General features: G+C 34.8%; 2 protein-coding genes across 2 annotated transcripts in view; one reads left to right on the forward strand and one right to left on the reverse strand.

The window, feature by feature from the left end:
* LOC115879419 (adenylosuccinate lyase-like) overlaps positions 1-400 on the forward strand; it is a 98039-nt gene extending 97639 nt beyond the window's left edge. The window contains exon 8 of the mRNA XM_030896246.1: positions 51-400. Coding sequence (XP_030752106.1) covers positions 51-314 — 264 coding nt within the window. The 3' untranslated portion in view covers positions 315-400. The remainder of the gene's footprint in view (positions 1-50) is intronic.
* Positions 401-2504: 2104 nt separating this feature from the next.
* Positions 2505-13627, reverse strand: LOC115879420. Its single transcript, XM_030896247.1, has 8 exons — positions 13441-13627; positions 13237-13385; positions 12928-13101; positions 12800-12870; positions 6727-6879; positions 6541-6666; positions 2942-3079; positions 2505-2887 (listed from the first exon to the last, which is right to left on the reverse strand). Exons 1-8 carry the CDS (start codon positions 13564-13566, stop codon positions 2568-2570), a joined length of 1257 nt encoding a protein of 418 aa, XP_030752107.1. The 5' UTR covers positions 13567-13627; the 3' UTR covers positions 2505-2567.
* Between the last annotated feature and the right edge of the window lie 1227 nt (positions 13628-14854).

Here is a 14854-nt window from a genome sequence, read left to right on the forward strand (position 1 = left end):
AATCGTTGTATCTGTTTGAGATTGAAATTAACGTATTCATATGTAATTAGATATGTCACGAAAAGATTCGCGTTCTTTCACAAGAAGCCGGAAATGAGGTGAAAATCCACGGAAGGGAAAATGATCTTCTGGATCGCGTTAGGGCCGATCCTTACTTTGCTCCAATAGTAAACGACTTGAAGGATATACTGGATCCATCAACATACATTGGTCGTGCTCCCTCGCAAGTTACAGAGTTCCTAGAAGGTGAGGTTAAACCTGTACTCTCACTGTATAACCTCGAGAAGATGAAACCAGTAAATTTAAAAATATAATTCAGAAATACATATTAACCTTTATTATTTAAAAGAATATATTTTTCTCAGCGCTATTGCTAATAAAAAAAAGTTATTTGCTGGTATTGTTATTATTCTGAATTGATCCAGTTTAATGTTCAAAAAGTGTTTAAGTAATAAATTTTGTTTGCATAAAACAGCTGCATCATTGGCTATTGGCTAACTATCTTGTATAAGCCAAGCAGTAAGTTGCGTGCGCAGAGCACATATTCTTTCGGTGACAGTGTAATGTCGGTTATTTCAATAATCGAGTACCAGAGCGAATTTTTGCTCAAGATATCCCATTACTAGATCTCACCCAAGGCGAGCAGTGACATTTTTAGTACACAATCAAAGTGACATTTTTTACTTTAGATGTGACCCTTGTTTAACTTACGTGGCATTCTACTTGTATACTAACTATTCAACTGGCAGCAAAGTTATTGTTTAGTGAGCATTGTCAGAGATTTAGAACTTAGGACCGAGAAAATTCAAAGATTTGATTCACTTGATTTAAGTAAGAAAAATCTTCGGATTGTCACGGTTTTTAAGAGGACACTGCCTCCTTAATGAACACGGGAGGAAATCTCCTCAATGAACACCTCAGTAGATTAAAGCTAAGAAACAACAGAGAATGCAGATTTTGTGGGGACTATGGGGAAGCATCAGAACACCTCATCACTAGATACACCCAGACGACAACCATTCGTGCTATAAACTTTGGTATGGTCTATAAAATGAATAACTTTGAATTTTGACCGTTATTTTTTACCAACATGGCAAATATAAAATCCCTCTACCAAAAAAGTTACTGATATTCTTTAAATTGAGTACCTGAACGAATCAGATAGGTAACTCTTTTTACTTTCGTGAAATAGAAAAGGAAGATAATAGAACAAGTGACAGTTCTTCCTCTTCTTCCAAAAATCAACGCATTTTGTCAAAGCCCTGAGACTGTATGATGAGTTATAACTCAAAAAAGTGGGACATTAAACAGCAATAACGGGCAATAAGGTTAATTTGACATTAAAGAATTGATTTTGAAGGTGTCTTGTTTGTTATTCCAATCAGGACTGGATTATTTTTCAATTAATTTAGTATTTTTTGATCTTTTACAACTCCAAAAGGAATTCGTAGAAGCTATTGAAAATGAACATTTAATTTTGCTTTATTTTAAGAAGTTCATTAAAAGGTTTAAACAAATTTTTCCGAAAAATAAAATGGAGAATACTTATTCAATATTTTTAAAATTTGCATGGGATTTCCTGTGTTCAGGTTGGCGACGCATGTCGTGAGTTTAAAAATTGATATCTCGTCAGTATTAAAATAAAAAATAATTCTTTAATTAAATTCTTTAAAATAAATAATGTATTTTTACATTACGAAAATATGAATTTACTCTAGAACTAAATCAATTTTGTTCGAACTTCATCCGCTTTTATTGATAAGACTCCATTTCGTCCAGCACAGTTCCTGGAAGGGTTTCAGCATTTTTTATAAATACATAACTTGACCTCTCTAAGGAACAGTTGTCCGACGATGACGTATATTCCGAATACTTTTCCTCAGAGACCTTGGCTGATCGAACGCTTGGATCGAACGCTTAACCTAGCGTTCGAGGGGAGTTGCCCTCCGACTTTGATCCTGCCCCTTCTTTTGCCTTCTTCAAAATAGCCTCTTTAATCCTGGGTGAGGTTTGCGGCGAATTCATTATGGTTTCCGGAGTAATAGGAACTAGTTCTTTGTTAATAGCGAATGTTTCTAGAAGAAACTAACTTGAAATAGATGAGACTAATTAAATGTAGAATATACCACTATAGGTTATAGGAGTGGACATGGACGCTAGTTTCCTGGCTTCGAATTTTCGACTTGTGTATGGTATGGAACAGGTCCAGGGTGATTTTTTTCTAATCTAAACTACTAAATCAGGATCAGATTATTTTTTCAATTTAGTATTTTTTGATCTTTTATACTCCAAAGGAAATTCGGAATTCGTAGAAGTTATTGAAAATGAACATTTTGCTTCATTTTAAGGAGTTCTTTAAAAAGTTTAAAATCTTTTTTTCTCTAAAATAAATGGGGAATACTTATTCAATATTTTTAAAATTTACATAGGATTTCCTACCTTCAGTTTGGCGATGCAACAGACTGTGTATTGATATGTCCTGAGTTTAAAAAAATACAACTCAATATTTTTTAAAATAAATAATATATTTTTACATTACAAAAATATGAATTTACTGTAGAACTAAATTAATTTTGTTCGTACTGCATCCGTTTGTATTGATAAGAGTCCATTTCGTCCATCACAGTTCCCGGAATGGTCTCAGCATTTTTTATAAATACATAACTCGACCTCTTTAAAGAACAGTTGTCCGACGATGACGTATATTCCGAATACTTTTCCTCGGAGATATAACCCAGTGTTCGGGGAGAGTTGCCCTCCGACTTTGATCCTGCTCCTTCTTTTGCCCTCTTCAGAATAGACTCTTTAATTCTGGGTGAGGTTTGTGGCGAATTCATTATTGTTTCTGGAGTAATAGGAACTAGTTCTTTGTTAACTGCAAATGTTCCTGGAAGAAACTAACTTGAATAAATAGATGATAGTATTTAAATGTGGAATATACCACTATAGGTTATAGGAGTGGACATGGACGCTAGTTTCCTGGCTTCGAATTTTCGACTTGTGGATGGTGTGGAACAGGTCCAGGGTGATTTTTTACGTCTCTCTTCTTCCATATGTAATAGGGCAAAGGTAGTTGTTGCTATTAATGAAATAATAATACAGTCAATTAGTAGGTATAGGCAGATTTAGTGTGAACGACACGCAACTTTATTAGAATATAGCTGCGTCTGAGTGCCAGCTACCAAAATACGTGTGTTTTTAGAAGAGGACCTTCTTTTATGATTCTAACATATTTTTAAGGTGTTAACGTTGAAATTAGGCGTGGAAGTCCCTTCGAAAATTTTGGCATTTAGTCGCTACATTAAGTTATACCAGCAGGAAAAAAAATATAGGTGTAAATAAAAATAAGATGTTTTCTCTCGGAGACGGTAAGTAGCTAAACGACCAATGAGATCTCTACGGATAGAGCTAGTGGAACTCTATATTTGCCCCATTTAAACTGTGTTTCGAAATCTGGATATAACCCCTTTGAAAAAAAATCGATTTTTTTATTTATTAACTTTTTCCGCTTTTCTCACCTGACGTTAATGTAAAACAGCCTCTACTACATTATCCCCGAAATGTTTTACGAAATATTTCTGGAAATATTTCGTGAAATATTTCGCAAAACATTTCTGGAAATAGTAGATATTATAAATATAAGCTCGTGTTATAAAAATTAGTTCCCACGTTTCCTCAAATAGATTTAGACCCGTTGTGACAATAAAAAAGAAACAAACAACCAAATTGGCTAATCCTCGAAGTTTACACAAGAATATTTAGTTTTAATCATTGTCTAATATTATTAATTACAACATAGTAAAAAAAAATAAAACAGTGACTAACTAGCAGTCTACCATTTATCGCCTTATCATCCACGGTATTGCGCCTCATGAACAAAATATGCACAAAATTATTTAAAAAATCGTCTAATTATTTATTTCTAGTAACAGTTAACATTTAAGTAAGTAACATTTAAATTGTAGTCTGTAGCAAAGTTTAGTTTACTAATTTGGTTATGTTTTTCTAGTTTTAATTGTCTAAATATCTGCATATTAAATACTAGTTGAGTTGATTTATATCAAACCATGCTGGGTGCTAATAAAAGTATCGTTGACAGATTTCTCTTAAGATCAATAAAAGAATATTGTTTTTAAATTATGTCCGTGGACCATACTTTTGCTGACATCGGGTCAATTAATAATTTTCCCAGGCGGATGTGTGAGGTTCAAGTTAACGTCTCCTTTCTACTGCAATGGCTAAACTGGACGGGACCTACTTTGTTTACGCGGAATCCGAACCGCGGTCCTCGGCCATATCATGGTCAATAGCTTACCGACTTAGGAAGTGTCTAAATTAACTCTTACTCACGAGATATCCGATCTCATCCGGCCTCGAACCGGCGTGAATGAGCAGTGTGTATCAATAGATTTTACACTTTTCCCTTGGACAACAGCACGATGCAAAGTTTCGATCCGGTCACCCGTCCATCCACTAGCATCGCCTTACGTCGCTTAACTTCGGTGTTCTAATGGGAACCGGTGTTTCGACGTAGCTGGGCCGTTGCCCTCCCAGGCGGATATATTGATAATGTTACCAGTATTACTTCTCAAGCAATACTACTGTTATATTAATCAATTAAGGCCATAAACAAACATATCATATACAATTTTATATACTAATTCAGTATAATAAAATTAAATCATAAAAATATTGTTATTATAGGTATTCCTGCCGTTTAAGTGAAAAGTGTTGTTACTAAATATCTACTATATATTAATTCTGTGGAATATATATCAATATAACATAAAACGAGATGTAATCAACGAAATATCATTGGAACAACAGCTATTTTAGAAACGTCTAGGTTTACTTATTTCACTGAGATTTATAAAAAATCCTTTGCCTTGGATACAGACACAGATTAGGTATCCTATAAGTATACAGATAAAAATCTTGTCCCTAATTCGTGGTACGAAAATTGTTTTTTATGACGATGTGCAAACGAGTCAAATTTCCTGCGTAAAAATAAACTCGCGTAAAATAACAATAAACAGCGTAATAGAGAGATATCGCTAAACCGAATAGCGTGCATGGACGTTAATAAGGCTAGGTGTTATTTCCTTTACGTGATGTGGTATTAACTCTCTTCATTTATAGTTATCGGATCGGAAAGAATTCTGATCGCGTCGCGTCCGCTATTTAAACTTAACCTAACTTTGAATTTAAAACTTGTTTGTTTACTAGGTAAACTAATTGTTTTGTTTACTAGGTATTTTAAAACTAAAGGGCTAAAGTGCTTATTTCCAGTGCTTTATTGTTCAATGTCTGCCAGTGGATTTAGGGCAACAAGCAACAAATTCTCTTAGAAGGGCTAAGTCGTCATCTGCTGTAAACCTAAGACTCTTTATAGGTTCTTTAGTATTGGAAGAGGTGGAATCCATATTTTGAGCCATATTTATTTAATTAAAACTAATCCCAGCTACTTAAATATCAAATTACCGAATAAAACTAAAGCAATAATTCAAAACAATTCAAACATAACCTAAAATAAAAGATCTCGCCGGCCGGCTCCGGTTGTCAAATACCCGCACATGCCCATTTAAGCAATTTTTAAACGTTATCAGAGGTTATGTGGAAAGAGCGCTTGGTGTAATTGATCCGCAAATTAGCGGGTGTTGCGTTAAAAATTGACTCGCGCATATCGTAACCATGATAAGGTACGCGTAAATACTGGATGACGCTATTCGGTTTTCCGATATCTCTCTAATAACTGTGCCGGTCAGGCGCTGTGCACAATTTTAGAGGTCATAAGTGGGCGTGCTATGTGCGCAAACTAGTCACCTAACTAGTGCCCGATTCCGAAAATTGGAACCACGAAAAACAATAAAGAAAAAACAAAGATTATAATCTGTATAATCTGTGATACAGATACCGCCATGTTTTGGAAATAGCTCAAAATAAGACAAAATTGAACGAGGCGACAAAAAAATCCCTTCTCGCTCTTCTCACGAGTAGTTTTCAGGCGCTTTTAAGAATCGAAAGTAGGTCGAGGCAAAGCGAAGTGGGTCAAGACAACTGGAAATAAATCGAAATGCGTACAAAGTTGGGCGACCAAATGCGACCTTGATATGTTTCAGGTTGTTTCTGGCATAGTGTGTACGCTGTTTAAGAGTTCTAAATGCGATTTCATTCCCTTTTTTGGTTATATTGTAGTTTAAAAAAATTGCCGAAAATGAATGAAAATGAAAAGCTACATAATTTTGAAAAATCTACACTATAGTATTTTTGGGACACCTATCATACATGTAACCCTCAGCTGCGTCTGACTGCCATTTAGATTTATCCAGCCCATTAAAACCGTTCTTATATTATTCCATTTTAATGAAGTATGGTATGATTAGCATGTTATAAAGTTAAATGAAAAAATAGTAGGTAGTCAAGAGGGCTTTGATTACATCTATTGAATTTTGAGGTAGGTATGCATCATAATTAAAATGATATAAGAAGTAGTGTAGTAGTGAATCAAATATTTGACAATTATTTTGAATGAAAAAGTACCTTTATCTTGTTGATCGATACGCGCCTGTATAAATTTACTTCTGGCATCTTTATCAAAATCGTATTTGGGTGATTTGTCTTTATTTTCAATAAACGCCGTTGTATTTATTGTTTTTTGTCGGAATCCTAAAAAATAGATTGAATTAATTACGTTAAACATTTTATTTTATCCACGTTTTTAGCGACCTTTATCTGGTGTTGCGAAGTCTATGGGAGGATTTCGGTCTTCGGCTAAAAACGGAGGCTGATTCTTTCCAACTGGAAAAGTTCCCCCGTAGGTGATAGGGGTTGCGGTTAATATAGATCGAGGTATTTTGGTCTTTTGAGGAGATGGAAATGCTAAAACATATTTGCCATTAATGTGTTTATAGTTATGTAACAGAGTTACTGAGTTTTAAGAACCTCCTAATATACAGGGTGGTCCGAATTGTAGTCCAAAAACTTCGGCAACATATTCTGCAGATAAAAATAAGTAAAAAAGTTCGTATATATGTATATCCTAAAATTCTTAGTTTCTGAGATACAGGGTGTAGAAGTTTCATTTGAATTTCGATTTTTTTCAAATAATTTCTGGAGTAACGTCAATATTTTGATGAAAACTGGTGTCTGGGAGTTTTTTGACATGAGAAATTTGATTTTGATGTCCAAATGACTCCTACTTGTAGAAGGCGCCACCTACATATTTTTAACTGGTTTGTAGAGTAATAACTTTTCGTCCATACTTGTATAAAACTGCTGATTAAAAAAAACATACATTTACGACTTTTTTTACGTAAAAAAGGTCTCTTTGTAAAAATCACTATGAATAATGATTTTCGAGATATTTGGAATCGAAATTATCTATACCTGGCATCATTGACATAAATTAAATATGTTGAGTAAATAGTTATTAGACTGAAATAAATTTGAAATGTTTTTGTGCCAAAAGTTCAACAGAAACTGTTTTATCATCATTTTTTCGAAAACAAATTATAATTAATTTAAAAAAGTAAAAATTACTCAAATTTATAATTTCAGTCAAATTACTATCTACAGTTCGTCTGCTGGATCTGTGTCTATGAAAGGAATGCGGACAAAAAACATTTAAATAAACAGCAATATATTTTATACATCGACTTGACGAGTACGTCACCGCAAATCGCTCCGTCCACTCATTTTATTGGCTACTTGCAAATTTGTCGAATTTTTATTGATGGGATGCGTCGTCTAATTTTTTACGAAAAACATCGAGAGAATATCGTTTCCCCTCTCACGGATACCCCGTAGCCACAGAACGGACAGACGCGAGACGTACTGTACTCAAGTGTGTATGTTTATTTTTTGTCAATAATGACATGTACTGACTTTTTCCATTCTAAATATCTCGAGAATGGTTGCTCGTAGCGATTTTTACCAAGAGACATTTATTACGTAAAAATCACGGAAATGTATATTTTTTCACTTAGTAGTTTTATACAGGTACGGACGAAAAGTTATTACTTTTCAAAACAGTTAAAATACAGGTAGGTGGCGCCCTCTACAATTAGGAGTCATATTAATATCAAAATCAAATTTCTCATATCAAAAAACTTCCAGACACCAATTTTCATCCAAATATTGACGCTACTTCAGAAATTATTTGGGAAAAAATCGAAATAAAAATGAAAGTTCTATACCGTGTATCTTCGAAACTAAGCATTTTGGGACATACATTTATACGAACATTTTTACTTATTCTTATCTGCACAATATGTTGCCAAAGTTTCCGGAATACAGTTGATATGAATTAAGATTTAAAGTTAATGAATCTATGTTAAAAAATTGACTTTTTCCAAACACAGACGTGATGTCATAAAAGTCATAGTTCGCCCTAAAGAAAGCAACTTACTGTAATAAGTGTTAGCAATTCTCAAAAAAGTAGACTGAGTAAACTTGACATTGAAGCTAGTATCTAATAATCGACCGAGAAAAACCAGAGGTTTTCCTTGATTTAAGTAAAAACAGTCTTCGGATTGTCACGGGGTTTCTAACAGAACACTGCCTTCTCAACGGACACCTCATTAGATTGAAGCTGAGAAACAACACCGAACGTAGATTCCGTGGGGAAAATGGGGAAAGACCAGAACACCTCATTGCTGAGTGCGCCGAGATGACAACCGTTCGTGTCAGAAACTTTTGTTCGGCTAATATCCGAGAAACATCTATGTTCTACTAAACCAAGAGAGCTATATAAACAATCGACCCTTGACAACAGGGCTAAGTTCGCGCCATGTTGTTGCTAGAAAATGTAAAAAACTAGAAATGGCACGTAAAACCCAAGTAAAACCTCTAGACCTGCCAAGTTGAAAACGTAAAAGAAAAATTGTAGTAAAATTGTAGAATTAAGTAATAATTTACTGAATCATTTGTCAAAGATGGCGGCTTCTCTCCCATTTATTTAAAAAACTAAATATGTTACGGTTAAGTAAGGAAATTGGAAATTAAGTATCTTGAATTCCAAGTTATTTTTTTTAACTTAATCCTTCGTATGTGATAATTTTGATATTTAATTAATCCTGCTTGGTATTAAGTAAAGTCCTGCCATTTATAAAAGCGGTTTGACTCCGTATAAGTGCACTTGGATCAAATATCTACACTTGGATGCTGCCATATATCTGTACTTATAATAATGCTGGTCGCGTCTCACTTGTGCGCTGCTTGTTTAGTCATCACCATCATCATCATTTTCAGCTTATTCAACCATTTCCAATTATAGTGTAGTCTTATTCCAACTTATCCCTGCGAATTTACTAATATCATGGTCCCATCACAGGTTTGGTCTTCTACTAGGTCTCTTAATTCCTCGTGGGTACCATACCGTAATTTTTGTAGTCCATCTCAAGAACAGTTAACCTAATAGGACTGCTCATTCAGCCAAGAGTGTCCGCCAGGTGCATGCGAAAGCTACTCGCTTTGTGACGTCATTGTAGTCCTTGTCATGGTTATTAGTCCTTATCCGGCAACCAATAATACACACACGTGCATTATTAGTTGCCGAATGCAAAACGTTCATTATTTAGTTTATTTATTTAGACACCTTATACGTATGCAGTATAGAAAATTAACTGTATAAATCGTATTAAATACTCGGATAATGCATTTTTAAGAACAGCAGTTTCCAACATCACCTTTTGCAAGCATTCTTTTTAGAGTACTTCCATATTTTACTTTAAAATAATTAATAAACAATATCGTAGGCCCTTAGTAAGCACTTTGTCACAATCCACAACACAAACTGAACGTATTTATACACTCTATAGCTCTAAAAACTTTAAAGACACCTTTTTCACATTTAAAATTGATAAAATAATTAACTCAAAATTTCTCAGCTGTTATTTTTATAAGTTTACCATAGGCAACTAAAAATACACACTATCATGACAAGGACTACAATGACGTCACAACTGTCAGCTGAAGCGCGGGAAGAGGCGAACGTACGTCTTATGAGGATGAGCAATCCTATTAGTTTACCGTTCTTGAGTCCATCTGTTGTCCGTCCTTCTTGCTAGGTGTCCTGCCCATTGCCACTTGAGGGATTTGATTCTGTGGATGACATGCCTGTTCATACCTGGGTCTTTTTTCGTATCCACTCTATTCTTTTATGGTCTTTCTTGATTATTCCCAGCATATTTCGTTCCATTAAGCATTGTGCGACCTGCACTTTCCTTTTTTTTAGAATTTAGAATGAGTGGGAGGGGGGTTAATCACTGCGACCTTACAGATCCATTGTGTCTCCCTTTCCTGAGTCATAACTCATCATACAGTCCCAGGGCTTTGACAAAAGCCAGTATCTGGGATGGTTTCATAGAGGGTAGTTTTCCATCTCCAATATCAGTCGTACCAAAATTCATGGCACGAATGGTTGTCGTCACGGTGCACTCAGTGATGAGGTGTACTGGTGTTTCCCTATCTTCCCCACAGAATCTGCATTCGCCGTTTCTTCTTAGTTTCAATCTACTGAGGTGTTCATTGAGGAGACAGTGTCCTGTTAAAAACCCCGTGACAATCCGAAGATTGTTCTTACTTAAACCCAGGAAGATCTGTGATTTTTCTTATCATAAGCCCTCAGAAACTTCTTCGAGTGTCTTAGACCGTTGCAAGATTTCCATTCCAGGTTGCGGATGGAATCTTCCAAGTTCTTGAGTTCCGCCTTGAGTTGGTTACCACTTGAAAAGCAGAACGGTTCTGGTCCAGTTAGTGGAGTGTTCGCTCCTTTCCTAGCTAGATTATTTGCTTTTTCATTGCCTTCTATCCCTTGGTGAGCAGGCACCCAGAATAGGAGGACTTTGTTTTCTTTGCCTAATTTATTCAGCTTCTAATGCATTCTTTGACCAATTTCGAATTGATTGATACTGAGTTGATCGCTTTTAACGCTGCTTGACTATCAGACAAGATGGCTATTTCTTGTTTCCGATAGTTCCTATCTAAGATAAGTTGTACGCATCTTTCGATAGCGTAGATTTCTGCCTGTAGGTTACTAGGGTAAGTGCCCATTGGTTCGGAGTATTTAGCTCTCGGCCCAAACACTCCGATCCCTGTTCCCGTATTGGTTTTGGAAGCATCAGTATACCAAGTTATGGTATGGTCTTTTAACTGCTGGGCAAGCGTTTCGCTCTTCCAATCCTTTTCATTGCTCAATACTACATTGAGATGTTTCTCAAAGTTGTACGTTCTTGGTCCACTGGGAGTTGCAGGAGTAGTTTTTCCTTTATGAGGGTGTTCCAAGCCCCTGATCTGACAATTCTCCCAGTACTAATTCCGTTAGTGACCATTCTAATCATTGTCGCATTGGCATATCTACCAATGACAATGTGCAGTGGTGTTAGATCTAGAATGACCTCCATTGCTGCTGTTGGACAGGTTCTCATGGCTCCTGTGATGCAAACGCATGCTAGTCTCTGGACTTTGCATAGGTTTAGCCTTGCCGTCCGTTGCTCTAGTTTTGTGTACCAGGCAACTGCTCCATAAGTAATCATGGGTTTTACTATCATGGTATACATCCAGCGCAAAATGTTAGGGGAGCAGCCCCATCTATTTCCGGCCAGTCTTCTGCATATCATGAGAGCCTTTATGGCTTTGCTGGTAGTGTTCTTAATATGCCTGTTCCACAGGAGTTTACTGTCCAGGGTTATTCCCAGGTATTTAACTTCCTGTGTTGGCAGTATTTCCTTTCCACCTAGTTGGATTCTTTTCAAGTTTTTCAGTTTCTCTTTCTGGTGAATGGCACTATCGCGGTTTTGTCTGAGTTGATACTCAGCCCGACAGTTCTACACCATATCTCAGTGATACGGAGTCCTCTTTGGATAATATCACACAAGGTGCCTTCATGTTTCCCCCGAGCGATCATGACTATGTCATCTGCATACCCAATGCAGTGTATTCCCGCTAGAGTTAATTCGTCTAGTAGTTCATCCACCACCAAGCTCCACAGCAAAGGGGAGGTTACTCCACCTTGTGGAGTTCCTTGCGTTGTTTTAACAGCTACAGTTTTGGTGCCAATCTGAGCCTCTGCTGTTCGTGTTGACAGCATTTCCCAAAACCAGCGAATAATAGTTCTGTTCACCCCTCTTGTTTCTAGAGATCGCCTGACCAGCTTATGTGGTATATTGTCAAACGCCCCCGCAATACCCAAGAAGGCACAAATTGCTGTTTCTTTGCTATCCAGACTTGTCTGTATTAGCTCCGTTAATTGGTACAGAGCAGTTTCTGTGGATCTGCCCGTTCTATATGCATGCTGACTATCATGCAGTGGTTTAACCTTTAGATGATTTTCTCCAATATGGTTGTCAACTACTTTCTCCAGCGTTTTTAGTATGAACGATGTGAGACTAATACTTTCCTTATAATGTCTGTTTTAAGTGTCCAGGTTTTGTATGCATAGGTCATGACTGGTAGTACACATTGGTCGCACATAGAACCTAAAATCAATGTCCGCTTCTTTAGATAAAGTGGCATTCTAGATTTGAATATGAATGAGTTTCTTCCATAAGTACTCGTGCTAACTTATTTTCTTTTGTTGATTTCTGGTAGTAGAGATCCGACCTGTGTATTAGTTGTCCCAAATATTCTTCTACTATTTCCAGTGTTCTGTTATTTATTAGGATGTCTTTTCTGCCTACTAGTTCGTTATACATTACTTTAGTTTATGTTAAATTCATTTAGTAGTTCATATTAATAGCGACAATACAATGGCTATTATACGTTTATAGCTTAATTAACAAAGTAAAATAATTTATCTTACGGATAAAGGCACTGACTCCAACATCTTTTACGATTTTCACTCCTGTTATTTGGTAAAGAAAAATCGATATGCTAAAAATAAAAAAAAATAATTATAAATATGTTTGCTCATATTTACTACCTACTTACACAATTTTACATATTAAATCAACCAAAAACAAAACGGAAGTTATTCCATTTAAGTATATCAATATGCCAAATAATACGTTGCTACTATTAACGTTATACAGTAATATGGTAATTGTGCTATTTAGTACACAATTTATACCAATAATTAGAATTTGTAGTATTACGGATAAATAGCTGAAAATATATTAGGTATTCTCTGATTATTGCATTACAAATATAAGTATAATGTTATGGTCTATTAGTGAAATATCTTATTACAAAAATCAGTATTATTGCAATGTCTAAACTTAATAGCCTTTCTATTAGTACCTTTTAAAATGCGAATATGTTATTTCTGCTAGCACTACTAGTATAGTAAAAGAATTTATAAAAAATAATATGATTATTGTTATGGTTTCTCTTATTGGCCCTGCACTAACTGTTACAACAGCAGAACATAGACATAAAACACTTAAAACCTGAAATAGATAAGTTTTATATCATATTTTAGATATACCATGATATTATACCTACCAATTCAACCCATTTTAGGAAAAATAAAGACTGTCCTGCAGAATTTCTAATAAAGTATATTCTAGTTCTAGATCCGCTAGATAGTCTACATCTGCTTCTTACAGGCAATTCAATATCTTCGTACATTTTTAAGTTAACGTTACATTTTAATCGTTATTTTATACACAATACAACCTCTGAAAAACAAAATGACAACGTTATCTCGACAGTGACAAGAATTCAAAATAGTGGCATATGGTCATAGATAAAAGAAAATAATCTACTATTAAGATAGATATGAAACTTAATAGTAAAATTTTGGGTCAAAGCGCCCCTCCGTGTTTTTAGTGGAGACTACGTTTAACCCAGCGCCTTCGCCTTTTCTGCTGTAAATGTTTTTTATGTTTATATTTGAATTCAAAGGATTTATATTTAAAGTTACACTGATATATTAGTATATCAGAGTAACTTTAATGAAACATAAGAATATATATATATATATATTTTACAATTTATTTTTTTATTTATTTTACAGAGTTTCATGTAAATGATCGTAAGTCGACTGGCTGTCTAATTAATAGACCGAGATTTATAGATTTTAAAGCGAACGAAAAAAAATCAAACAACGAATACATACCATATATTTTTCTTTTCCTAAGATACATACCTTATCGTATTTTCGAAACACGTACATTTTTGCAGTTTTGTTAGTTTCTTTGCAAGATGCAACACAACAACAAAACACCATTTTTACAGTTAATAAATAATAAAACTATTTCTGACTATGATATTTAAGATTTAGATAGATAGAAAATTAAAAAACAAACAAGTATTTGCAAACGCAGGCCCAAATTCAATAAAAATCAAAATTTTACCTGCGAAAATCAGGCTTTTTTCACTGAAAAGGTATTTTTTGATTTATCAGCAGTCAATGTCAAGTTGACAATATACAGGGTGTTTTCGAATTAGTCTAAAAAAATTATGGTGTGATTCCTCATGTGTTCTTAAAACAATTTTTATATAACCATTGGGTCTAAAGTACTTCCTTTCTTATCTACAGGTTGTTAAAAATTAAAAAAAATCGATTTTTTTGCTTAACATAAATGGTACACCACTGCTTTTTTAAAGAAAATATTTTTTTTTCTTGACTGGCCATCCTTTTTCAACAAAATTGATCTTTTGAGTTTTTCTTGTTCATCAAACGGTTGTCGAGAAAAAATATACTTATTAATAGCCCGCCTTAATTCGTTTTCTAACGATTTTTTATCTTTTAGATTAATTAGGAAACACCCTGTACATGCATATCACAGGCAACCGAATAAACTAGTAACCTCTAAAAATTATTTTTCCTACCACTAGCGACATACCGTGTTTTTAGTGTGTACTTCTAACCTCTTTGGTGTGTACTAAATTATTTTATCAAAATTTCACCATA

The sequence above is a fragment of the Sitophilus oryzae genome, unplaced genomic scaffold (assembly GCF_002938485.1).
Source record: "Sitophilus oryzae breed Bouriz unplaced genomic scaffold, Soryzae_2.0 scaffold_1576_pilon_pilon, whole genome shotgun sequence".
Classification (NCBI taxonomy): domain Eukaryota; kingdom Metazoa; phylum Arthropoda; class Insecta; order Coleoptera; family Curculionidae; genus Sitophilus; species Sitophilus oryzae.